This window comes from Mobula hypostoma, chromosome 21, assembly GCF_963921235.1.
Source record: "Mobula hypostoma chromosome 21, sMobHyp1.1, whole genome shotgun sequence".
In the NCBI taxonomy this organism is placed as follows: domain Eukaryota; kingdom Metazoa; phylum Chordata; class Chondrichthyes; order Myliobatiformes; family Myliobatidae; genus Mobula; species Mobula hypostoma.
The window spans coordinates 20376487-20401660 of NC_086117.1; the positions used below are offsets into that span (position 1 = coordinate 20376487).

Genomic DNA, 25174 nt, shown 5'->3' on the forward strand with positions numbered 1-25174 from the left:
GACAGAACAGATTCCCTTGGTCCTGCCTTTCACCCCACCATTTTCTGCCGTGCTGTTTCTACCAGCTACAATGTCATCCCACTACCAGTCACACTCTCCCCTTTCCCCATATTCTCCACTTTCCACAGGGTCCACGCTGTTTGTGATTCCCCTGGTCCATCACTCTCCATCCTCTGACACTTTCCCCTGCAGCTTGAGAAGGTGTAGTTCCTTTCTCCCACACCCACTATCCTAGACACCCCTCTGGGTGAGGCACCTCTTCCAACCTGGCAGGCAGCATTAGGTTTCTTCGGTGTGACCCCCCCCCCCCGCCACAGCTGTGAGGACGAAGTGACTGTTTTGAACAGCTCCTGCCCTCTGTCCACAACGTCCTTCTCGCGGTTTCCCTCACCTATCATTGTCGTTCTCCTTCCCGCTCCCACGCCATTCTGTCTGTTCACGGTTTCCTCCACCACCATCTCCGGGACCAGTGCCCACGCCTTCGCTTCTCCTCGCAAGCCCCAGGCGCCCAGTATGGAACGGCAGAGGCAGGTATCTCAGCAGCCCTAGAACCGGGGGGATCTGGAGGTCGGAGAGACAGGGCGGGGGCAAAGCCCGGCGCCAGAATCAACAGCGGCCTCTGCTTCCAACCGGTTTCATTTTGTAAGCGGTGGTCTGAACTCATCAACAGAACTTGCAAACAGAGTGACAGCTGCCAGCTGTGTTTGGGTGGGTTGTGGGAGGTTCCCATTACCCGCCGCCTTTGTTTTCCCAGGATCGGGCAGCTGCTGTTCCACTAAAACCGGGTCTCGGAGGCAGCTCGGACCGGTTCCGGTTGGTTACCCCGACTGTTTCCCACTCCAGCCTCAGCTCAACGGATGGGCAAAAGCTTTGAGAGCAGTGGTGGCCCCCTCCCCCGTCCACTGGTAGAGTAGTGTGGGTGGCGGGGTCGAGATACAGCTCTACCAAAGGAGGTGTAAACGGCTCCTTCCCTCCGCTAGCCTGCAGGTCACCCTTGGGCAAGGTGTAGCACCTGCCCAGCCTCCCGATCAGGGACACGTGAAGTCAAGGGAGCAGATGGTAGATGGTTGTATGAGCAGCTGGTGCATATCTCAAGTTCTGGTAATACGACCACTGGCACCAGGCAGACAATCTCTGAAGAGTACTGATATTTCTCGGGGTAACCCGCCTTGTAAAGGAGCTGCCCAGAAGAAGGCAATGGCAAACCACTTCCGTGCAAAAACGTGCCAACAACAATCATGGTGGTGGAAAGACCATGATCTCCTATTCATACGACACGGCACGTAACGAACGGGAGTAATAAAAAAAATTAAAAAGTACACCTGCAGGTTTCTGATCGAAGCAAGGCAGAGGGATTTATTGGATACATTAATGCAAACTATCGGAAAACACGGCGATGTCCGCCGTGTCGCCTTGAGGTCACCCTGCTGTTTGAAAATAACCTTCCATACTGCGTGCAGCATCAGCATCGGAACACGCATCTGCAATGTCTCATTGTCACGTTCCAAAGTGAAGTCAATAAAGTAATCGCAACTCACATTTTATCTTTATAAAACGTCTTATTGCATATTTTAGATAGATTAGGTTAGCTTTCTTTGTCACGTGAACATTGAAATACACAGTGAAACGCGTCGTTCTGTGTCAGATACATTAGCTGGGGGAGCCCGCTTCTGGTGCCACAACAACGTGCCCCCAGCTCACTGATTGTAACCCTATCGCAGCTCTCCCGGAGGTCATGGGAGGGGGGGGGGACTCCTTGCGGGCAGCGGCAGGAATGGAACCCCCGATCGAGGATTGGTTGGCGCTGTAATAGCCAACCCATTCTATTAACGCTAGCCGCTACGCTACCGAGGTGTGTATCGGTGTTCAAGGGTGCATCCCAGACTGACCAGATTCAAAGGGGGAATCTAGCCTGAAATTTTAGCAAGTTGGTGGTTTTGGTGGCGATGGGTGAGAATTCTGGCGTTTGGAACCAAGCTGCCTGAAACAATGACTGTATTTTTCACTTACCTAAGAAGCAGCAGTGGACCATTTGACCTCCTGAACCTAGTCTACCACCCATTGACGACACCAACATCACACCGTTTTCTTGCCCTATTCCTTCCAGAAATCCAACTACCTCTGTTTTTATTTACCTCTGACAGCCGTCCAGTCCTCCAAGGAGGACTGAGAAATCGAAAGATCACTATCCTGCAACTGAGAAAAAAAAGTGAATTTATCCCATAAATGAGAGAGTTTCTTTTTTTCCAGTCCTGAGGAAGGCACTCCGCCAAAATGCCGACTGTTTACCCTTTTCCATAGATGCTGCCTGACCCGCTGAGATCCTCCAGCATTTTGTATCTATTACTCACCCCATAAATGACCTGTTCTTTAAATTGAAAATAAGAACATAAGTAGACCACTCAGCCCGTCAAGCATGATGCACTGTTCACTTCCCACAATCCACTTCTGTTGGTGACGTATTTTTTCAATGCTGTGCTCCATCTCCTGTATTGTCTAATCACTGAGGTTTCTATATCCCCTTGAAGCCCATTTGCATTTTCATCACTGTTTACACACCTATTTAGCTTCATATCCACGACAAATGTGGAAAGATTATGGTGTTATAAGCAAAATTTTTGATACATATTGAGAGTAGTTGAGGTCTAAACAAAGACCCATGTGGCAATTTTCTGAGAGGCACCAATGTGAGAAAGTTTTTTCCACATTTCACAGAACATAATCTTTCCCCAACCTTTTAGAGAGAAGGTTCTTCGGAAATTGAAAGATCTGAAGTCACCTGGACCAAATAATGTACATCCCAGAGTTCTGGAAGAGGTGGCTGAAGAGATTGTAGTAATGATCTTTCCAGAATCTCTAGTTTCTGGAATGTTTCCGGAAGACTGGAAAGTTGCAAATGTTACTCCACTCTTCAAGAAGAAAGAGAAGCAAAGAAAGGGAACTATAAGCCAGTTAGTCTGACCTCACTGGTAGGGAAGATGTTGGAGTCAATATTAAAGGATGAGGTCTCAGGGTACTTGGAGGCACATAATAAAATAGGCAATAGTCAGCATGGTTTCCTCAAGGGAAAACCTTGCGTGACAAATCTGTTGGAATTCTTTGAAGAAATAACAAGCAGGATAGATAATGAAGAATCATTTGACGTGTCAGTCCTGCCGAAGGGTTTTGGCCCAAAACTGTACTCTTTTCCTAGATGCTGCGTGGCCTGCTGAGTTCCTCAGTACTTTGTGTGTGTTGCTCGGATTTCCAGCATCTGCAGATTTTCTCCTGTTTGTGTTTGATGTTGTGTACTTGGATATTCAGCATGCCTTTGACAAGGCGCCACACATGAGGCTGCTTAACAAGCTACGAGACCATGGTATTACAGGAAGGATTCTAGCATGGATAAAGTAGTAGCTGATTGGCAGAGGTCAAAGAGTGGCAATGAAGGGAGCCTTTCCTGGCTGGCTGCCGGTTACTAGTGGTGTTCCACAGGGGTCTGTTTTGGATCCGATTCTTTTTACGTTATATATCAATGATTTGGATGAGGGAATTCATGGCTTTGTTGCAAAGTTTGCAGATGATATGAAGATAGGTGGAGGGGCAGTTAATTTTGAGGAAGTAGAGAGGCTTCAGGACGTAGACAGATTAGGAGAATGGGCAAAGAAATGGCAGATGGAATACAGAGTTGGGAAGAGTATGGTCATGCACTTTCGTAGAAGAAATGAAAGCATGAAATATTTTCTAAATGGAGCAAAAATACAAAGAACTGAGATGCGAATGGACTCGGGAGTCCTTGTTCAGGATTCCCTAAAGATTAATTTGCAGGCTGAGTCTGTGGTGAGGAAGGCAAATGCAATATTAGCATTCATTTCAAGAGGACTAGAATATAAAAGCAAGGATGTAATGTTGAGACTTTATAAAGCACTGGTGAGGCTTGGAGTATTGTGTGCAGTTTGGGGCTGCTTATCTTATAAACGACATGCTGAAACTAGGTTCAAAGGAGGTTCATGAAAATGATTCCAGGATTGAACGGCTTGTCACATGAAGAGCGTTTGATGGCTCTGGGCCTGTATTTGCTGGAATTCAGAAGAATGAGGGGTGGCCTCATTGAAACCTATCGAATGCTGAAAGGCCTTGATAGAGTGGATGTGGAGAGGATGTTTCCTATGGTGGGAGAGTCTAAGACCAGAGGCCACAGCCTCAGAATAGAGGGTGTCCTTTTGGAACAGAGATAAGGAGGAATTTCTTTAGCCAGAGAGTGGTGAATCTGTGGAATTCTTTGCCACAGGCATCTGTGCAAGCTGAGTCTTTAAGTATATTTAAGGCAGAGGTTTGATAGATTACTGAATTGTCAGGACATGAAGGGATATGGGGAGAAGGCAGGAGAATGGGGCTGAGAGGAAATTTGCATCAGCCATGATCCAGGCTCAATGGGCCACATGCACTAATTCTGCTCCTATATATTATGGTCTTTTGCAATTCAGTTGAATTGTTAACAGTATCCACAGATGATAAATTGAGGTTAGCTCTTTTTTTATGTGTAAGTGATGAAGGAAATTGTATTGCTATAGTTCTAAAGCTGTTTGATAGCTCATCAAGATTAAAACAGAATGTCTTTGTCAAGAAGGGATTTCCAGTTGATCACAAAAGATTTAAGTTTGAAGGGATTTGTTTTGAGGACCATTAAGAAATTCTTACATTCATGTAGCTCCTTGTGTGAGTTCTAAAGCACTTCATAACAAATGAAACGTACTTCAAGTTCTTCAGAGGCACAGCTCTGTGGTATGAATATGACTGCCACTTTGAACCAGTGCAATGGGATGGACCTTCCAGCAATTATACACTGGTACCTACTACCAAAGTCAGCATTGTCATTAAGGAATGTCTGTCCTGATGTGCCAGACCTCTACTTCTAAAGTACATGGAGCTCAAAGACCTAGTGCTACCATAGATCCATACTCTGTGTTATTTAACCCCCATTCTCACTATTAATGCTTCCGGACAGCAATGATGTTCACAGGAGACTTTTCTGAACTCACTAGGGTAGATTATTGTGTTGGAATGATGATCCAAGTTTCCGACCCTGTATTCAGCTGGTTGCATGCAGGATGTTCTACAGGTAATGTATCTCAACTTAATGTGCCAAAGTAACACTTACTAAATCTGGAGCAACTCAGTAGTTCAGGCAGCAATTATGGAGAGGAATAAAGAGTTGATGTTTTGGGTCAAGACCCTTCATCAAGACTGGTCTCAGCCCAAAACATTGCTTCTTTATTCCTCTCCATGATATGCTGAGTTCCTCCAGCATTTTGCGTGTTTTACTCTGGATTTCCAGCATCTGCAGAATCTCTTGTGTTAATGTACCAAATCATTCTGGGTTCTGGGATGGACCTGGCTGCAGCAAGGTTAGTAGAAAACAAGAGTCCCAAACTAATTTCTGAGCTTATAGGTTTGCAAAAACATTTCGCCACATAACTATCAGCTTATTTCTTATATTTCCCCATGACAATTTCATAGACAGCTGCATTCAGGGTCTGACTGTTCCAACCTCACATAAGGTCAATGTGAACAGATGAAAATAATCCGGTGAGATTTTCACAGGCTTCAAGAGCCTCTGAAAAGAAGCTCTGAACAGACATCTGTGGATGCAAGCCAGGCAGGTCTCAGAATCACTGAACTCTAAAGGTTGTGGGTATAACAAGGGACGGAATGTCGAGGGGGGGGGAGGGGGTCCACACAGACTTCCAATCTGCGTCTTGTAGGGCATGAAAATGCCTGATGCAGGCCTCTCATGGCAGACTCATGGTCTGAGTCGATGCTCCCCCATGAGAAAGTTATTTTTAAAAATGTCCATTACATTGAGAAAATTACTTTTGGCAAATTCATAAGGAGCGTTGTGGGTGACCACACCATCTCCAACTGACATCCCAGCAAAATGTATCAGGAAGGCTTTACACTGAAATGAGACTCCTTCCCAGTAAATTCAGGATATGTCAGTTATAGAATGCTTCTTCCCTCTCTACGTGGCTTTCCTTCATCTCTTCTCGTGGCTCCATCAGATCTCTTGGGTCTTTCTTTAGCTATGACAAAGACATCATGTAAATGGAGGTTGCTGAAGATACAGATAGATTCGATGAATGGTAGGTGCAGAGGTGGCAGGATGGTAGCCTAGCAGTTAGCACAATTGCTTTACAGCACCAGCGGTCATCGATCAGGGTTCAATTCCCACCGCTGCGTGTAAGGAGTTTGTATGTTCTCCACATGACCGCGTGCATTTCCTCCCACATTCTAAAGATGTACATTTGGGGTTAGTGAGTTGTGGGTATGCTATGTTGGTGATGGAAGCATGGCGACACCTGTGGGCTGGCCCAGCGCAATCCTTGGTTGTTGGTGCAAAATGACACTGTGTGTTTCAAAGTACGGACTTGTGACAGGTAAAACTAATCTTTAAATGACGCTGGTGTGGGTATATTTTAGGAGTGGAAAGAGCCAGAACATCAGGATAGGGCATGCATCACCAGTAAGAGATGAGCAAACAAGCCAACAGGTTAGTAAAGTATTCGAGATATTAGAAAGTGGATGACAGTGGAGTGGATTTATTTCGGTCCATTGTTTCTACTGAGCTGAGGCGTTTAATGGCAGCCATGTGTCTGGTAAACTGATGCTTATGGAGTGTAGACACACTGATGAACTGCATTAAGATCATCAGGATTGTCCTACCTCTGGAAAGACATCCCCACACTCTGCCTTACTACCTGAGTCAGATTCACAGTAGCGCAGTTGTTAGCGCATCACAGCTCGGGGCGTTCGGAGTTCAATTCTGGCACCGGCTGTAAGGAGTTTGTACCTTCTCCCCATGACCACGTGGCTTTCCTCCGGGAGCTCCCACAGTCTAAAGATGTACCAGTTAATAGATCAATTGTTCATTGTAAATTATCCTGTCATTAGGCTAGTGTTGAATAGGGTTGCTGGGTATTGTGGCTCACTGGGCTGGAAGAACCTGTTCCAAGCTGTAGCTTTAAATAAATTAAATTCAGGTGACATGATCCGAATGAATGACCAAAGTTTAATGTCTGGGTAGATGACTGCCATCAGTTTTTCAGACAGATAGTTCACTGCAATTTATGCACCTAATAACTTCTATTATAGTCTATAGCTTTTTAGCAATAACATAAAAAAGCCAACCAACCACAGGCTTGAATGTGTTTTATTTTTCACAGCTTATACAGCAGGTGACAATAATAAATTGTGAGCAACACACACAAAATGCTGAAGGAGCTCAGCAGGTCAGGTCACATCTATGGAAAAGGGTGAATAGTCAATGATGCTCTGGTCCGACACCCTTACCGTCCTGATAAAGGGTCTCAGCCTGAAATGTTGTCTGTTTATTCCCTTCCATAGATACCGCCTGATCTGTTGAGTTCTTCCAGTATTGTGTGTGTGTCTCTGTCTCTGTCTCTGTCTGTGTGTGTGGATTTCAAGCATCTACAGAATCTCTTATGTTAATAATAAATTGTGTCTAGTCATCAACAGTTCATTTCTGAGCATTAAAACCTTATTGTCAAAAAAATAAGTTACATTAATGATTCAAACAAGGCTGAAACATCCATCTGATACAGAACTCCACCAGGTGCTGCTCATATATCATGTCATTTTTTTTCTCCCTTTTGTCTGGTCTTTCAACCACTGTTTGATGATGTCAACAACATAATGGACTGTTGATTTGGCAGTTGGAAATTCTACTTCAGTGCTATTTTATGTTCTGATGAATACAGAATTCCCCTAGTTTAGTCAGACTGCTGATGTTTTTACTTGGTCCTGTCCGTTTTGTGAGCTATTGCTGTGGCACTGGGTGCAATGTTTAGACAACTGCTTCATCCGTGGCCCACGGAGAGGAGATTTACAGGCTGAAATATCTCACACGGCTATGCTGTGACATGCAGGGAGTGCTAAAAAAACACAACAGCTGCACATCCACTACCAAAGAACAAAACAGGCTGATAAGCCAGGATGAGAGATTGCTCAATGGTATGCAGATCTCTGATAGTCTTCAATTTTTGTTCTAGTCACATCAGCAAGCCAGTGGAGATGGCGGAAGAATCTTAAATAGAAGAGTGTTACACCTAAACCTGTGTGCATTTGTGATTTTTTGCTATATTTTACACAGGTTTAAGACTTAATTCTCCATTATCAAATATTCCCCCCGCCCCTCCAAAAACAAACAGGTGAACCAGACCCCCATTCTGGGTTGAGCTATTACTATATTAAGAAGGCTCATCAAGCTGCTCTCATTCGGTGCACAGGCAAGAATGCAAGGTTTCCGAAAAATAATTTACCATAATGTGTACAGCAATAAATAGTCATACTTTATTGATCCCAGGCGAAATTGGTTTTCGTTACAGTTGCACCATAAATAATAAATAGTAATAAAACCATAAATAATTAAATAGTAATATGTAAATTATGCTAGGAAATAAGTCCAGGACCAGCCTATTGGCTCAGGGTGTCTGACCCCCCAAGGGAGGAGTTGTAAAGTTTGATGTCCAGGAATGACTTCCTATGACGCTCTGTGTTGCATCTCAGTGGAATGAGTCTCTGGCTGAATGTACTCCTGTGCCCAACCAGTACATTATGTAGTGGATGGGAGACATCGTCCAAGATGGCATGCAACTTGGACAGCATCCTCTTTTCAGACACCACCGTCAGAGAGTCCAGTTCCATCCCCACAACATCACTGGCCTTACGAATGAGTTTGTTGATTCTGTTGGTGTCTGCTACCCTCAGCCTGCTGCCCCAGCACACAACAGCAAACATGATAGCACTGGCCACCACAGACTTGTAGAACATCCTCGGCATTGTCCGGCAGATGTTAAAGGACCTCAGTCTCCTCTGACCCTTCTTGTAGACAGCCTCAGTGTTCTTTGACCAGTCCAGTTTATTGTCAATTCGTATCCCCGGGTATTTGTAATCCTCCACCATGTCCACACTGACCCCCTGGATGGAAACAGGGGTCGCCGGTACCTTAGCTCTCCTCAGGTCTACCACCAGCTCCTTAGTCTTTTTCACATTAAGCTGCAGATAATTCTGCTCACACCATGTGACAAAGTTTCCTACCGTAGCCCTGTACTCAGCCTCATCCCCCTTGCTGATGCATCCAACTATGGCAGAGTCATCAGAAAACTTCTGAAGATGACAAGACTCTGTGCAGTAGTTGAAGTCCAAGGTGTAAATGGTGAAGAGAAAAGAGACAAGACAGTCCCCTGAGGAGCCCCAGTGCTGCTGATCACTCTGTCGGACACACAGTGATATTGAACGAGTCAACGTACTACAGTACTTTTAAGGCAGGATTATATGGAGGAGGTGTCCTTTACTTTTTTCTGCCCAACCCCTCTTCAGTGACTTTATGAACATGGAACATTCTCAAATACAATAACGAATCTCAAATACATCATGAAGCAATCTTAAATAGGGGAAAAAAGATGTCACAAAGAGAATTCCACCCTAGACCCGCATCCTGAGTAGAGATCTCACTGTGTCGAAAAGGCTTAATATAGTGAGCCTTTCGGCCCCTCGATCTTCTGTACAACTCAATAAGATCATGACTTATCTTTTGCCTCAGTGTCACTTTCCTCTGCTAATCCTATTTCCTTCAGCATCTGAAAATCTATTAATTTCCAATTTGAACGTAATCAGTGTCTGAACCTCTGCAGCCTTCTTCATTGGAAAATTCCAAATGTTCACTGCCTTCTGGGAGTTCAAAGTAAATTTATTATCAAAGTACGTGGATATCACCATACACCACCCTGAGATTCATTTTCTCGCAGGCATTCACAGTAGGACAAAGGAGTACAAAAACATCACTGAAAAATTACCTGCAAATAAAGGCTGGCAAATAACTAATGTGTAAAAGAAGACAAACTGAGCAAATACAGAAAAACAAAAAATAAAAAAGTAACATTTCTTGTCATCTCAGTCCTGAATTGCTGGCCCTGTGAGTCCTAGTCCGAAACAACCCAGCTAGGGGAAACATTATCCTTGGACCTATCCTGCAGCACCCTATAAGGATTCTGTACTTTTCAACGAGATCACCTTTCATTTTTAACTCAAGAGCAAAAGCCCATTCAGCTTAATCTCTCCCCCATCCCACAGATTAATCTGGTGAACCTTAGTTGCACTCCTTCCATTGCAGGTATATCCTAAAGATCTAAAGATAAGCTTTATTTGTCACATGTACATGGAAACATACAGTGAAATGCGTCATTTGCATCAAATCAAATCAGGGATAATTGTACTGGGCAGCCCACAAGTGTCACTACACTTTCATAAGACATAGGAGCAGAAGTAAGCCATTTGGCCCATTGAGCCTGCTCCACCATTCCATTATCGCTGATCCTCTTTTTCCCACCTCAGCCCCACTTCCTGGCCTTCTCTGCGTAACCTTTGATGCCGTATCCAATTAAGAATGTATCAAGCTCTGCCTTAAATACATCCAATGACCTGGCCTCCACAGGTGCCTGTGGTAACAAATTCCACAAATTCACCATCCTCTGGCTAAAGAAATTTCTCCGCATCTCTGTTTTCAATGGATGCCCCTCTATCCTGAAGCTGTGCCCTCTTGTCCTAGACTCTCCCACCATGGGAAACATCCTTTCCACATCTACTCTGTCTAGGCCTTTCAACATTCGAAAAGTTTCAATGGGATCCCCCCCATCCTTCTAAATTCCAGCAAGTACAGACCCAGAGGCATCAAACCCTCCTCGTATGAGAACCCTTTCACTCCCGGATTCATCCTTGTGTACCTCATCTGAACCCTCTCCAATGCCAGCACGTCTTTTCTTAGATGAGGAGCCCAAAACTGTTCACAATACCCCAGGTGAGGCCTCACCAGTGCCTTATAAAACTTCAGCATCACATCCCTGCTCTTGTATTTTAGACCTCTTGAAATGAATGCTAACATTGCATTTGCCTTCTTTACCACTGACTCAACTTGCAAGTTAGCCTTTAGGGTGTTTTGAACATAGACTCCCAAATCCCTTTGTGTCTCAGATTTTTGGATTTTCTCCCCATTTAGAAAATAGCCTGCACATTTATTTCTACTACCAAAGTGCATGACCATGCATTTTCTAACATTGTATTTCATTTGCCACTTTCTTGCCCATTCTCTTAATCTGTCTAAGTTCTTCTACAGCCTACCTGTTTCCTCAACAGTACCTGCCCTGCCACCAATCTTCACATCATCTGCAAACATGGCAACAAAGACATCTCTTCCATCATCTAAATCATTGATATACAACATAAAAAGAAGTGGTCCCAACACCAACCCCTGTGGAACACCACTAGTCACTGGCAGTCAACCAGAAAAGGATCCTTTTATTCCCACTCCCTGTCTCCTACCAATCAACCAATGCTCTAATCATGCCAGTAACTTTCTTGTAGTACCATGAGCTCTTAACTTGGCAGGCGGCCTCCAGTGTGACACCTTGTCAAAGGCTTTCTGAAAGTCCAAACATGCAACATCCACTGCATCCCTTTTTCTATCCTACTTGTAATCTCCTCAAAGAATTCCAACAGGTTTGTCAGGCAAGATTTTCCCTTAAGGAAACCATGCTGACTTTGTCCTATCTTGTCTTGTGTCACCAAGTACTCCATAACCTCATCCTTAACAATTGTCTCCAACATCTTCCCAACCACTGAGGTCAGGCTAACTGGTCTATAATTTCCTTTCTGCTGCCTTCCTCCTTTCTTAAAGAATGGAGTGACATCTGCAATTTTTCAGTCCTCAGGCACCATGCCAGAGTCCAATGATTTTTGAAAGTTCATTTCTAATCCTCTACAATCTCTACCACTACCTCTTTCGGAATCCTAAGGTGCAGTTCATCTGGCCTGGTATCCTTAGGTTTTTTCCAGCTTTTTGAGCACCTTCTCCCTTGTAATAGTAACTACTCTCACTTCTCTTCCTTCACACCCTTCAACATCTGGCACACTGGTCGTGCCAAAATAGCATGCCCACAACTCATTAACCCTAACTGTACATCTTTAGGAAAAGGGGAGGTGCAACGAGACCTGGGTGTCATTGTACACCAGTCATTGAAAGTGGGCATGCAGGTACAGCAGGCGGTGAAAAAGGCGAATGGTATGCTGGCATTCATAGCAAGAGGATTCGAGCACAGGAGCAGGGAGGTACTACTGCAGTTGTACAAGGCCTTGGTGAGACCACACCTGGAGTATTGTGAGCATTTTTGGTCCCCTAATCTGAGGAAAGACATTCTTGCCATAGAGGGAGTATAAAGAACCGATTGATTCCTGGGATGGCAGGACTTTCATATGATGAAAGACTGGATTGACTAGACTTATACTCCTCTGGAATTTAAAAGATTGAGGGGGGATCTGACTGAAACATATAAAATCCTAAAGGATTTGGACAGGCTAGATGCAGGAAGATTGTTCCCGATGTTGGGGAAATCCAGAACGAGGGGTCACAGTTTGAGGATAAAGGGGAAGCCTTTTAGGACCGAGATGAGGAAGAACTTCTTCACACAGAGAGTGGTGAATCTGTGGAATTCTCTGCCACAGGAAACAGTTGAGGCCAGTTTATTGGCTATATTTAAGAGGGAGTTAGATATGGCCCTTGTGGCTAAAGGGATCGGGGGTATGGAGAGAAGGCAGGTACAGGGTTCTGAGTTGGATGATCAGCCATGATCGTACTGAATGGCGGTGCAGACTCGAAGGGCCGAATGGCCTACTCCTGCACCTATTTTCTATGTTTCTATGTTTAGAGTGTGGGAGAAAATTCTAGCACCCGGAGGAAATCCACAGAGTCACTGGGAGAACGTACAGACTCCTTACAGACAGCAGTGGGAATCAAATCCCAATCTCACAGACGGTGCTGCGAAGTGTTGTGCTAACCGCTACACTACTGTGCTGATCTAATGAGACCAGGTCAGCACACAATGTTCTTGGAGCAATCTCCTCTGGTCCTATATAATTGCTTCAAGACAATTTTACTTTTTCAATTTGTAGTGAAGACCAATATAATGTTTACAAGCCTACTTGTGTGCTGATCTGCATGTTAACTTTCAGTGATCCATGTAAACTGACATGGAGGTTCCTTTGAGTACTATCACTAACAGTTCTCAATCTTTCACCATTGTAAGTGTACTCTACTTTTCTAGTCTTTCTAGCTCGCATTTTGTTCCTTGCCAACTCTGTCAGCATCACACAAATTCTCTTCACTCTCATCTGTTTAGTTCACTTCCTTCATGTACACATTATATCATTTGCCATAGTTACCCCCAGTCACCCCCAGTCCTGAGGAGCTTCACATTCTCACCACTAAGAGGATAAAGTATTTTCATCTGAAATCACCATTTGGTTCCACAGTGACAATCTTACATCAATGGCTTCTAATTTTGCTCTTCCCTGCAGGTGAAAATACCATTGCCTACAATTTGGAGTTTACCTTGTATGGTACTGAGCCCACTGCGGTAAACTGCAAAAATAAAACACAACTGTTCAAAAAAGTGGGTGAAAAAATTGTTCACCCGTTTTAACATATAGAAATTTTTCCTGGGTCAGGTCTCTGCTCCAGTGTGCTTGGGCCATTACAAGCTGCTGGCTGTCAGCAGGCCAGTAATGACTGCACAAAAAGTTGTTGCGGTCGGTGAAGTGTAACTGCAGGGAATTATCTGTCTGAATGCAGACCTCTGAAACTTGTGGCAGGGAGATACAGTGCACAGGGCAAAGCTGCATATCCTTTAAACTCCCTTCGCTGAATTCTGTGTGATGCGCTTCTGATGATAATAAGGAATGGAGCAGATTTCCTCCCAAAATCTTCATCCTTATAAAACATTCCTGTACTATTAACTTCCCCTTCTCCAGTGTACCAATGTTTAAACATTGTTGTACTAGAAATGTTATTGACTGCCCAGTATTGAACATCAGTCTCCATTGACATACATTCGTACTTTGGTAAGAGGTATAGCATAGCACAGGTTTAGTTGATTTTCTGATGGGGGTTTAGGATCCATTATCATAATCCTAACAGAATTAACTAGCCAAGTACTGGGTTGAACTGGTACACTGATTTAATTTAATCATTGTATAAACACATTACAAAGGACAATCTTAACCAACCTACTGTACCCTTTCCTAGAGATGCTGCCTGGCCTGCTGCGTTCACCAGCAACTTTGATGTGTGTTGCTTGAATTTCCAGCATCTGCAGAATTCCTCGTGTTTGCATCTATATACCTTCTGGATTTAAAATGTTCATGTTATAATGGGATGAGCTATCATTATTATGAGTATCATTTATAATTTCAGATGATCCTACAATGTAATTTATAACAATGCCATGTTAGTGTTATCTAAACTCAATCAATCTCCACCCTTCCAAAGAGAAGGGTGTTAAAATTTAAATAACAAGTTCAATAATGTATTCTCCAGTCTGATATTGTGATTGTTTTGCTGTTTGAGTGACCATCCAAAAATACAATGCAGACCCAAGAGACTGCAGATGCTGGAAACAGAGCAGCAGACAGTATGCTGGGGGTACTCAGCACATCAAGCAGCATCTGTGAGAGGAAAGGAATTATTGACTTTTAGAGTCAAGGCCAGGATTTTGACCCAAAAGATTGACAATTCCTTCGCTCCCACAGATGCCACTTGACCTGCTGATTGTTTGTTGCTGAAAATACAAAAGATTGAGTCTGGCACAGAGGGCTCTGTGTTCCATTCTCTATTTACTGTGGGATAAAGCAACTGAAGAGGAGGAGAAGACATATTTTATAGTGAATTGTGATGATCTAAAATGTTTGCCAGAAAGCGCAATTGATGTAGATTCATCAGCAATATTCTTTGCAAGTTTAACCATTTGTGCATCTATGCTTAAAACATGTCAGCCAGGGAAATACACATTCCTTTGATCTTTTGTTGATCGCTATAATTTTGTTCTAATAACTAGATAAATGTTTTGGCTCCTTAGACATATATATTTCTGAAAGGATTACCATGGGAAGAGAGAAACACAGGTAAACACATAGCTTGTAATTATGAGGTAAACATATGGTTTGTAATTTTGAGTCACCAGGGCCCAGGTAACCAGGGTCCGAGGTCAAGGACTGGGGACCTGAAGGCGGCCTGTCTAGGGGCTGCAGAGGTGTCTGTCTTTGAGGAGTGTATGGGTAGGAAAGGCGTTTATTTTGCTCTTGGTGTGTTGATTTGTACTGTTGTTGTTGCTTGTGTTGTTCTGCTGAACATTGTGGGTATAATATGTTGGCGCTGGAATGTGTGGCGACACTTGCAGGATGCCCCAGAACATCCTTTGGTGTGTTGTTGTTAACACAAACTTCACACTTCACTGTATTTTTGAAGTACATCTGAAAAAATAAATTTGAATTTAAATATTCAAAAGCAAAGTGGATCAATAGTTGAATAGGGAAAGATTGGGACCAGGCAGAGGAGAAGGAATAAATACATAATTCTTTTTTAAAGGTTATGATGGCTTTCCTGTTCTAGGTGATGTTATGTAAGTTAACAATATTATGTTACATTTGGATGTATAGACTCCTGCAATACGATGTGTACTTGTGTTGACACCTGGCTTCATGTCTCTGGTTTTGGGGCTCATATTGTGGTGCCAAGATATCAAATAAGTCACAAGATGAATTTGAGAAGTCGAAAGCAGGGAGAGCAGCAGATTGGAGATGATGAGATTCCATGATTGCAAGTTGGGGGTAGTTTGGTGAGACTCAATTTTAGATCCGTGCGGGAAGTCTTAAATGTCCCAAGTGATTACTGTACAACCCAGAGTTAGGGAGAAGTAAAAACAAAACTGATTATTTTCTCTTCATTTTCCACCAGCCAGGCCTCTTACCTCTGATTTTTCCCGTTCTCACTGTGGGTTAATAATACTGAATACAAGCATTGACCCAGAGAAGCTTCCATACAACAGGCGTGGTGTGCAAACCCAGATCCTATTTCACAGGCACAGCGTGCAAGTCCCTCACACTCAGTCTTGTAGCATACTGTTCATATGTCCACTATCATGCCCAAAGTCAGAATCGTTGCAACGTTGTTAGTAGACCTGCCAAGTGTCACTTATTTGGCTTAAAAGGTGACTCATTCAATTGACCACTTATGCAACACGACACGGCTCCAAAGTGTTTAAATGTGTGACGGTCTCACATATCGTAAATGCCACTCTAATGCTAAGAGGTGTACATTTCCTTCATTACAGCGGAGTGACCAAATGTGTCACTATATCTTTGAGAAACACAAAATTTTCCCTTTTGTCATCAGTATGCAACTGGAACAAATAATGATACGAAATAGGCACAAATGGCACCCAGCTGTGTGGACATTGACACAATGCCACTGAAGCTTTGAGTGTGAGGGTTACGATGTTGAATCCACACAGATAGTACCTATTGAGAAATCATTATTCCATTATTGGAAACATACACAAGATCCACACAGTGGTCACTTTATTCGGTCCAGCTGTGTACCTGCTCGTTAATGCAAAAATCTAATCATCTACTCATGCGGCAGCAACTCAATGCATAAAAGCATGCAGACATGGTCAAGAGGTTCAGTTGTTGTTCAGACCAAGCATCAGAATGGGGAAGAAATGTGATCTCAGTGAATTGGACTGTGGGAATGATCATTGGTACCAGGCAGGGTAGTTTGAGTATCTCAGAAACTGCTATCCTCCTGAGATTTTTATGCACAACAGTATTTAGAGTTTACAGAAAAAGATCCAGTGAGTGGCAGTTCTGTGGGTGAAAGTGCCTTGTTAATGAGAGCTCAGAGGAGAATGGCCAGACTAGTTCAAGTCGACAGGAAGATGACAGTAACTCAAATAACCATGCATTACAACAGCAGTGTGCAGAAGAGCGTCTCAGAATGCACAACACGTTGAACTTTGAAGCGGATGGGCTACTGCAGCAGAAGGTCACCTCATGTACCCAATAAAGTGGCCACCGAGTGTAATTTGTAGATCAAATGAAAGCTCAATGAAAAGGAAAAGTTGGGCTCATTGAAGATTAATGCAAACAGAAAATGTAACAGTGTCTCTACCCTTTTGAGATTTGTGAAGATTTGGCATGTCATATAAAACATTGACAAATTTCTATAGATGTGAGGTGAGAATAAATTGACTGGTTGCATCATGGCCAGGTATGAAACATCAATGTCCTTGTAATGAAAAAACTGTAAAAAGTAGTGGATACAGCCCAGCCCAGTCCATCACAGGGAAAGGCCTCCCCACTACTGAGCACATCCACACAGAGCACTGTTGCAGGAAAACACCATCCATTATCAAGAATTCACCCCCCCCCCCACCCCACCATCCAGTCATGCTCTCTTCTCACTGCTGCATCTGGAAGAAGGTACACGTCCTTCAGAACCTGTACCACTGGATTCAGGAACAGTTATTACCCCTCAGCCATCAAGCTCTTGAACCAAAAAAGGATAACTATACTAGCTTCACTTACCCCATCATTCAACCACAGCCTATGGACTCACTTTCAAGGACTCTTCATGTCATGTTCTTGATATCTATCACTTAACTATTTATTTATTTATCTATCTATTTATTTATATTTTTTTCTTTCTTTTTGTATTTGCACAGTTTTTTGTCCTTTTGGCACATTGGTTGTTTTCCATCCTGTTGGGTGTGGAAAACAACCTGACGCAGACCGGGTGATTGTTTCGCTGAACACCTATGCTCCGTCCGCCAGAGAAAGCAGGATCTCCCAGTGGCCACACATTTTAATTCCACGTCCCATTCTGATATGTCTATCCACGGCCTCCTCTACTGTAAAGATGATGCCACACTCAGGTTGGAGGAACAACACCTTATATTCCATCTGGGTAGCCTCCAACCTGATGGCATGAACATTGACTTCTCTAACTTCCGCTAATGCCCCACCTCCCCCTCGTACCCCATCCGTTATCTATTTACATACACAAATTCTTTCTCTCTCTCTCTCCTTTTTCTCCTTCTGTCCCTCTCACTATACCACTTGCCCATCCTCTGGGTTCCCCCCCCCACCCTTTTCTTTCTCCCTGGGCCTCCTGTCCCATGATTCTCTCATATCCCCTTTGCCAATCACCTGTCCAGCTCTTGGCTCCATCCCTCCCCCTCCTGTCTTCTCCTATCATTTTGGATCTCCCCTCCCCCTCCCACTTTCAAATCTCTTACTAGCTCTTCTTTCAGTTAGTCCTGACGAAGGGTCTCGGCCCGAAATGTCGACTGTACCTCTTCCTAGAGATGCTGCCTGGCCTGCTGCATTCACCAGTAACTTTGATGTGTGTTGCTTGAATTTCCAGCAAGTGCAGAATTCCTCGTGTTTGCGTCTATCAGTATTTCTGTTGTGTTTCTTGTATTCACTGTGATTGCCTGCAAGAAAACAAATCTCAGGGTTGTACATGGTGACATACGTGTACTTTGATAATAAATGTACTTTCAACGTTGCTCTGGAAAACTGAGTATGTTTGGTTGACAAAGAAAGAATATTTCAGCAGCAGACATTTTATGCAATAAACTGTAGCAGAATTTAAACTCCTGGCAGCCAGTGAGGAAAAATGTTTATCACCACAGGGTGTAGCTATCATGATCTGCATTAAACAAACCTGTGAGTATGGTTAAAACTTCTCTCCACAATGATGCATCTCCTTATATGGCCAGTTTATATTAGATTGATAGGGGTGTACAGAATGGAGACAGGTCCTTCCGCACACTAAATCCATGCCGATTACAGTATTCAACATTAATTCTACCTTAATCCCAGTTTTACTTCAGACATTCACACCAAATCCTGCTTAGCATTCATTAAGGCTTCAGCAAAAAGGCCACAACTGAGGCAAATGAGTTGGAAGGGCAGGTTGGACTCCAGATTTCTGATCTACTTTAATTAGTGACTAAGAAGTACAATATGGCATTAGCAAGCAAAGGAAGTGAAAATAAGTTAAAATATGGTGGTGTTTGCAATGAGCATCTTCAATAGAGGATGTTCTATGCACTCGGGCGTTTGTACTAATTATCTGTGTTTGTGGAGTATGTTCACAGGGAAAGAGACATGGGGTTGGTACACAAAATTACAAAAGGAATAGAGGGATCTGAGGTACCTACTCTGCAGGTTGAACTCACCAAACCTACCCACTGATATTGATTTTCCTAATTAGTATCCATGAGAGATGAAAAGAACCTCAATTTTCTATTGGTGGTTTCGTCACCAAAAGTTGCAAAGGAGTGAGTCATGCTGCTATGATGTTCTTTCAGTTATGCTGTAAGAAATATCAAAGTATTATTTTAAAATATATATGTACGGATCAAAGCACTCAAAATGCTGGAGGAACTCAACAAGTCAGGCAGCATCTATAGAGGGAAATATAACCAGTCAACATTTCGGGTTGAGATGCTTCATCAGGGCTGGAAAGGAAGGGGAAAGAAGCCAGAGTAAGAAATTGGGGAGAGAGCACTGAGTACAAGCTGGAAGATGATTGGTGAGACCAGGTGAGGGGGAAGGTGGGTGGGTGGGGGGGGGAGAAGGGATGGAAGAAGTAAAGGGCTGAAGAAGAAGAAAAGACCTAATAGGAGGTTATAGTGTACTGTGGAAGAAAGGGTAAGAGAAGGGGAACCAAAGAAGGATGATGGGCAGATGTGAGGAAAAGAAAGAGTGAGAGGGTAATCAGAACGTGGAATGTTAAAGGAGAGAATGAAGGAAAAAGAGAGAAGGAGAGAAAAAGGAGAATTTATTCCCCTCCATAGATGCTGCCTGACCCACTGAGTTCCTCCAGCATTTTGTGTGTTGCTCAGGATTTTCAGTCCCTGCAGGATCTCTTGTCTTTATGTGTGGATAGCTGTTTCCTCCACGTAATTTAATTTCCCGCTCTCACGTTTAATGTTCATCACTTTACTGAGTATAAACTGATATACTCCGACAACTGATTTAAAAAAGTGTTATGGTTTTGTAATTGTAAACTACAGCCACGAGGGGCCACTGTAGTTCTGCTGTATCCAGTCCTCCGGATCGCCTTGAACGAACGTTATGGGATATCCATTAGTCTATAATCGCTGGCGTTTAAATCTAGCCATGAAGTGATCGAATCTGGAAGCAGTTACCCATTTATTTCTTGGTTTCATTTCCAGGACTTGGACCCTCAGCTGTGTGCCAGGATTACAGCTCATATCGCTCGGTAACACCAGATTATCCCGCCGCGCTGAGCAAACTATGCAATTTAAACCCTCCCCTACCCGATGGTTTCCTCTCCATTAGATATCTGGGGCACATAACCACATCTAATTAAAGTAACAAAATAAGACCTCACTACCGGGCGTACATTTACAGGCAGGCATTATTCCAATACTTTATGGATGTTTCTACAATCTAAGTTTTGTTAGCCGTTCAGAAGCGTGTTGGGTATTAGTATTGTTCTCAGTATGCAGCTGGGACATCCGGTTGCATTCGCTTGGAGCCAGAGACACCTTTCATTAATATTATCTGCAGCCAGCTCCCGCCCCTTCAACAGGTGACATGCGCGGGTAACTCACAGAACAGAAGCAGTTCTAAAGCACTCGAAGTGAGTGGGATGCAGGGATTGAGACTGACATTTCAACCCCAGGAAACCTCTTCCCTTCATCGCGAAGGGCCTTCAGATTTCACAGCCGAGAAAGGAATATGTAACCGGAGTCGGGGAGCTGTTCAGTGGGAGGGTGCGAATCTGTGACCGTTTTACGGAAACACTCAACGTGGGAAACTTAAGGAACTTCACCACCATCCAGATCCCCACTGAGATTCTCCGCCTCCTTCTCCCCCCAAGTCTCTGCTTTATGCGTGAAGGCTTGGCAGCAATGACGGTTGTGTCGGACCCGGGGCAGTCAGCCGCTCGCTCAGTCGACGAGCACCGTGACTCAGTTCCCCTGGGTCGTTTCCTCTGATGCCCCGAGCTCGCTCGCTGTCACTCTCGCGGCCACTCCGACGGCAGAAAGCAGAAAGCACGACGCCAGGGCAGCGGTAGGGAAGATGTGCAGCGAGTGTTACACCAACCGGTCCTTTGTCTTCGATGATGGGACGTCGAATAAACACACCTCCAGGTAAATCACTACCGCCCAGAGGACACCCCTCTCATTTCAAGCTTCGAGTGTGGCTTTATGTCCATGGTATCTGCTCTCTCTCTTCTCACTTCTCCATGGAAACTACTCACCCATTCCATTAATTGGCAAATCCATCTTTACAGGACTTGTAAATTTTGCCCTCTCCTCGGGGCTAAATTATATTTGAAGTATTTCCCTTAAGTAAACGCCGGTTTATTCCCTATTGTTCCAGGTCGCGCTTTCGGGAACAGCGCTGATTCAAATCGTTCTCGCTGATGTGTGTAAATGCTCTATTTGTGTGTGTGTGTGTGTGTGTGTGTGTGTGTGTGTGTGTGTGTGTGAGAGAGAGAGAGAGAGATAGAGAGAGAGAAAGAATGTGTGTATGCATATTTCTGTGTGTATCGCTGTGTATCTCTGTAAAATATCTCAACCTCTGTGCGTATTTGTATCTTTCTGTCTGTGTTTTTGTGTATATACGCGTGTGTATCACTGCTTTTCTGTATATTTCTTTATCCCTGTTCGTGTGTTGTTTGTGTGTCTCTTTCTCCGTATAGTTCTGCATGTGACACACACAAATTGCTGGAGGAACTCAGCAGGTCATGCAGCATCTATTGAAATGAGTAAACAGTCGATGTTTCGGGCCGAGACCCTTCATTAGACTGCATATGTCTGTCTCTGTATATATTCATTCTCTCTCTCTCTCTTTCTCTCTCTCCCTCTCTCCCTCCCCTCTCTCTACCTCTCTTTCCCCCTCTCCACCCCAACCCTATCTCTCTCTGTGTCTATCTCTGTGCTTCTGTGTTGTGTGTGTGTGTGTCTCCCACTCTCTGTGTCCACGCGTGTGCCCACGCTTTTGGTTATGTTTAATCTCACTGTGCTTGGGGGCATTTCTCGACAGTGTTTCCATAGCTAGCTACCGCTTTTACCGAAAGCAGTAAGTTTCGGGGATGTCCTCTCGGTGCCGTTCTCTCCTTACTGTTCGCGCTATTCCGGCAGGCGTGGATTCCGCAGAAGGACTCTTGGAAGAGAACGGTTTAACGTACGTGGAGAGCTAATAAAACTGAAAACTGAACGCAACCTGTTTATTTTAGAAAGCACGCCGTGTTCGTTGAGGCTGGACGGTACAGGGGGCTTTTTGAAGGTCAAGTTTTCTAAGGGGATTGTAGTCCCCACTCTAACTTAAATTTGCATAGGTAGATTTACTGATGACAAAATCACTGACGAAACTCCATGGGGAATATTTCGGGGTTAAGAGCAGAGTGTTGGGGAGTGAAATTAACCGGAAAGTGCGATCAGAGAGCTGGAACAGAGACAGTTCTATGGTGTGACAGCAAGAAGAGATTAAGTAATCTAAATCCGTTCAAAACGGGAGTGGTGTGAATACGTCGCCGGTCAGGTAGACACTTTGGGACTGAATAATAAATCAGATAGACAATTCGTCGTCAGATTTGTACATCAACTTTGGCGCTTTTGGAGCTGCTCAATGCAAAGGGAATCTCTATTAATCTACCGTGACTAGTGAAACATCTTTTGTCCTTAAATAATAAACAGCATTTCTTGCATCGAGTTTTTTTTTTGTTGTTTATTCATCGCAGCGGAACAACAATTGATTCAGTGTTCGTAATGTTGATAACGTGGCCCGTGACCGTAACCGGTCAATAAACCTGAACGAGCTTTATTGACCTGACTCGAAAAATGGGGGTTCCCTCACTCCACTGTTGATGCTGCCCTCACCCGCTTCTCCTCCATTTCCCGAACAACTGCGCTCACCCCGTTTCCCGCCGCCTTAACAGTGATAAGATTTCCTCCTGTACGCGTTTAACTGCCGCATCAAAGTCTCCGTCCCAATAAACCTGAAAGACGCTATTAGTCAAGTATCGACCGAAAATGTCAACCCATTGTGTTGAGATTGACAAGACTATTTCTGCATTTTTAAGCGTCATAAGTTCCACCAGGTGATTAGCTGTTCTTTGAATAGTCATCAAGGTCTGAGACACACTATAATTTCAGTTCGACGAAATAATCATTTTATCTATTAAACTATAATATTGATACTTCTTAGTTAATTCTAAGTTACTACTAAGTTATTTCTTAGTCCAATGAATGGTTTCTTTAAGCAAATGTTACGGCACACGTCCTTGTGCATAAGTTACTGAGAGCTAATACTCAGGTGTAACAAATTATTAGGAAGGCGAGTGGATAAAATAGTATTTTATTCTGAAAAGTTTTGAGTTCAGTTATGGGAACAGCCGAGCATCGGACGGGAAGTCCTTCAAAAGGGCGTGAGAACGTCTGAGAGGATCATAAGGGTCTCGCTACCATCCATCGGGGAAATTTATCAAGAGTGCTGCGTGGGCCCTTAGTATTAAGGATCCTGGTCGTCCATCCGGCATTCTCTTTGACTTTTGTCAGGCAGGAGACTGCGATGCATGAAGACAAGAACCGTCAGGGTGAGAAAAAAAAGATTATTCCCTCGCGCCTCTTAGGCTTCTGAACTCCCTGCCGCATCGCATTCGAAGTGTCACTGGTTAATCTGTTCTGTACCTTACAATATTTAATCTATGCAGTTCAGTTTGTTTAGTTAATTCATCTGAGGATTTTATCTTTACCTTCATAAGTTATTGTGTGTTATGTGTACTACTGTATTTAACACCCTGGTTCAGAGAAACATCTTGTTTGATGGCATTCATGTGTGTAATTAAGTGACAATAAACTTGTCTTGACTTAATTTGATAAAAAATATCTCACTGCAGTTAAACAGCGTCTTATTGTGACTGCGCCTGGAGAATTGGGTTCAGTTTTGGTCTCCTTCTCTAAGAAGGATATCCCTCCCAAAGTAGTGAGCATCCCTGTTTCTGGGCATGCTGGGGTTGTCACATAAAGAGAGATTAGGATTCTGTTCTCTGGAAAAATGAGAAGAGATTTTATCGCAGCTTCTTACAGGGACCATCTGGCTGGTGCAGAGTGGATGAGAATTCAGAATTAGGAGAAAACCCTTCTCTGATCTGGAGATCTGTGGAGAGTCAGTCATTGAATCCGTGGGAGGTTTTTGGACGTTAAGGGACTTGGAGGATGTGGCGAATGTGCAGGAAATCAGCGCTGGGGTGGAAGATGGCCGTAATCTGGGAGAATAGTGGAGCGAAACGGAGAGCCAAGCGGTTTATTCCCGCTCCTGTATTTTTCTTTAATGTTCCCATGATTGAATAAATTAAAATAACAACAATAGTGCTACAGAAAGCTCTAATTTGTCACGACTGATTGGTTGGTTTGTTCTTCGATTCTTTCATTCTGTTCCTTCTTCAGAATCACTTGTGAGAATCACGAACATAAACAAGTCAATGGGATGAAGTGGCCTTGTTGGAATGCCAAAAACAATACCGTGGGAGTCAGCAAAGTTGCAATGAGCAAGAATGTAGTCCTGCTCTGTATGAGTGTAGTGGTTTTACGATGCCAATTTAAAAAAAAATAAGCAAATAAGCGAGCAATAGCGGTCAGGATCTGCACAGTAGATGCGCTTTCCGATGCAAGTAAACTTGAATAAAGGATAATGAAATAAATTCAGGTTTTTGCATCATGGGAAGTGCAGGGCACCTGTCCTGTTCATAGAATAGAGAACTTTACAATACAGGCCCTTCTGCCCACGATGTTTTGCCAACATTTAACCTACCCCAGGATCAATCTAACCCCTCCCTCCTACATAGCCTTCCATTTTTGTATTACTGTATCCATGTGCTTATCTAAGTGTTTCTTACATGTCTCTAAAGTATCTATCTCTACCACCAACCCTGGCAGCGTGTTCCACACACTCGCCATTCTCTGTGTAAAATTACTTGCCTCTGATCACCTTAAAATTATGCTCCTCATATTAGCTATTTCAGCCCTAGGAGAAAAAAAGTCTCTTATCATCTTGTACACTTCTATCAAGTTACCACTCGTCCTCCTTCATTCCGAAGAAAAACCCTAGCTCACTCAACCTGTCCTCTAAGACATGCATGTGGAAGGAAATAGACCTGACACCTAAGCGAAGTTAGCCTGGAGTGTCAGAAGAATATCCACAATAATTTTGATAAAATGGGGGGGGGGGTGAAATTGTGTGG

The 25174-nt window shown here is 43.7% G+C and overlaps 1 protein-coding gene across 3 annotated transcripts in view; it reads left to right on the forward strand.

Annotated features, from left to right (window-relative positions):
- kcnt1b (potassium sodium-activated channel subfamily T member 1b) overlaps positions 1–25174 on the forward strand; it is a 436729-nt gene that overhangs the window by 4843 nt on the left and 406712 nt on the right. For 2 of the 3 annotated variants that reach the window (XM_063073584.1, XM_063073585.1), the window contains exon 1: positions 20698–21077. The exons of the other annotated variant lie outside the window; for it this stretch is intronic. In XM_063073584.1, the coding sequence (XP_062929654.1) occupies positions 21007–21077 (71 nt within the window). In that variant the 5' untranslated portion in view covers positions 20698–21006. Of the gene's footprint in view, positions 1–20697; positions 21078–25174 lie in introns of those variants that run through there. 3 annotated transcript variants of the gene reach the window in all.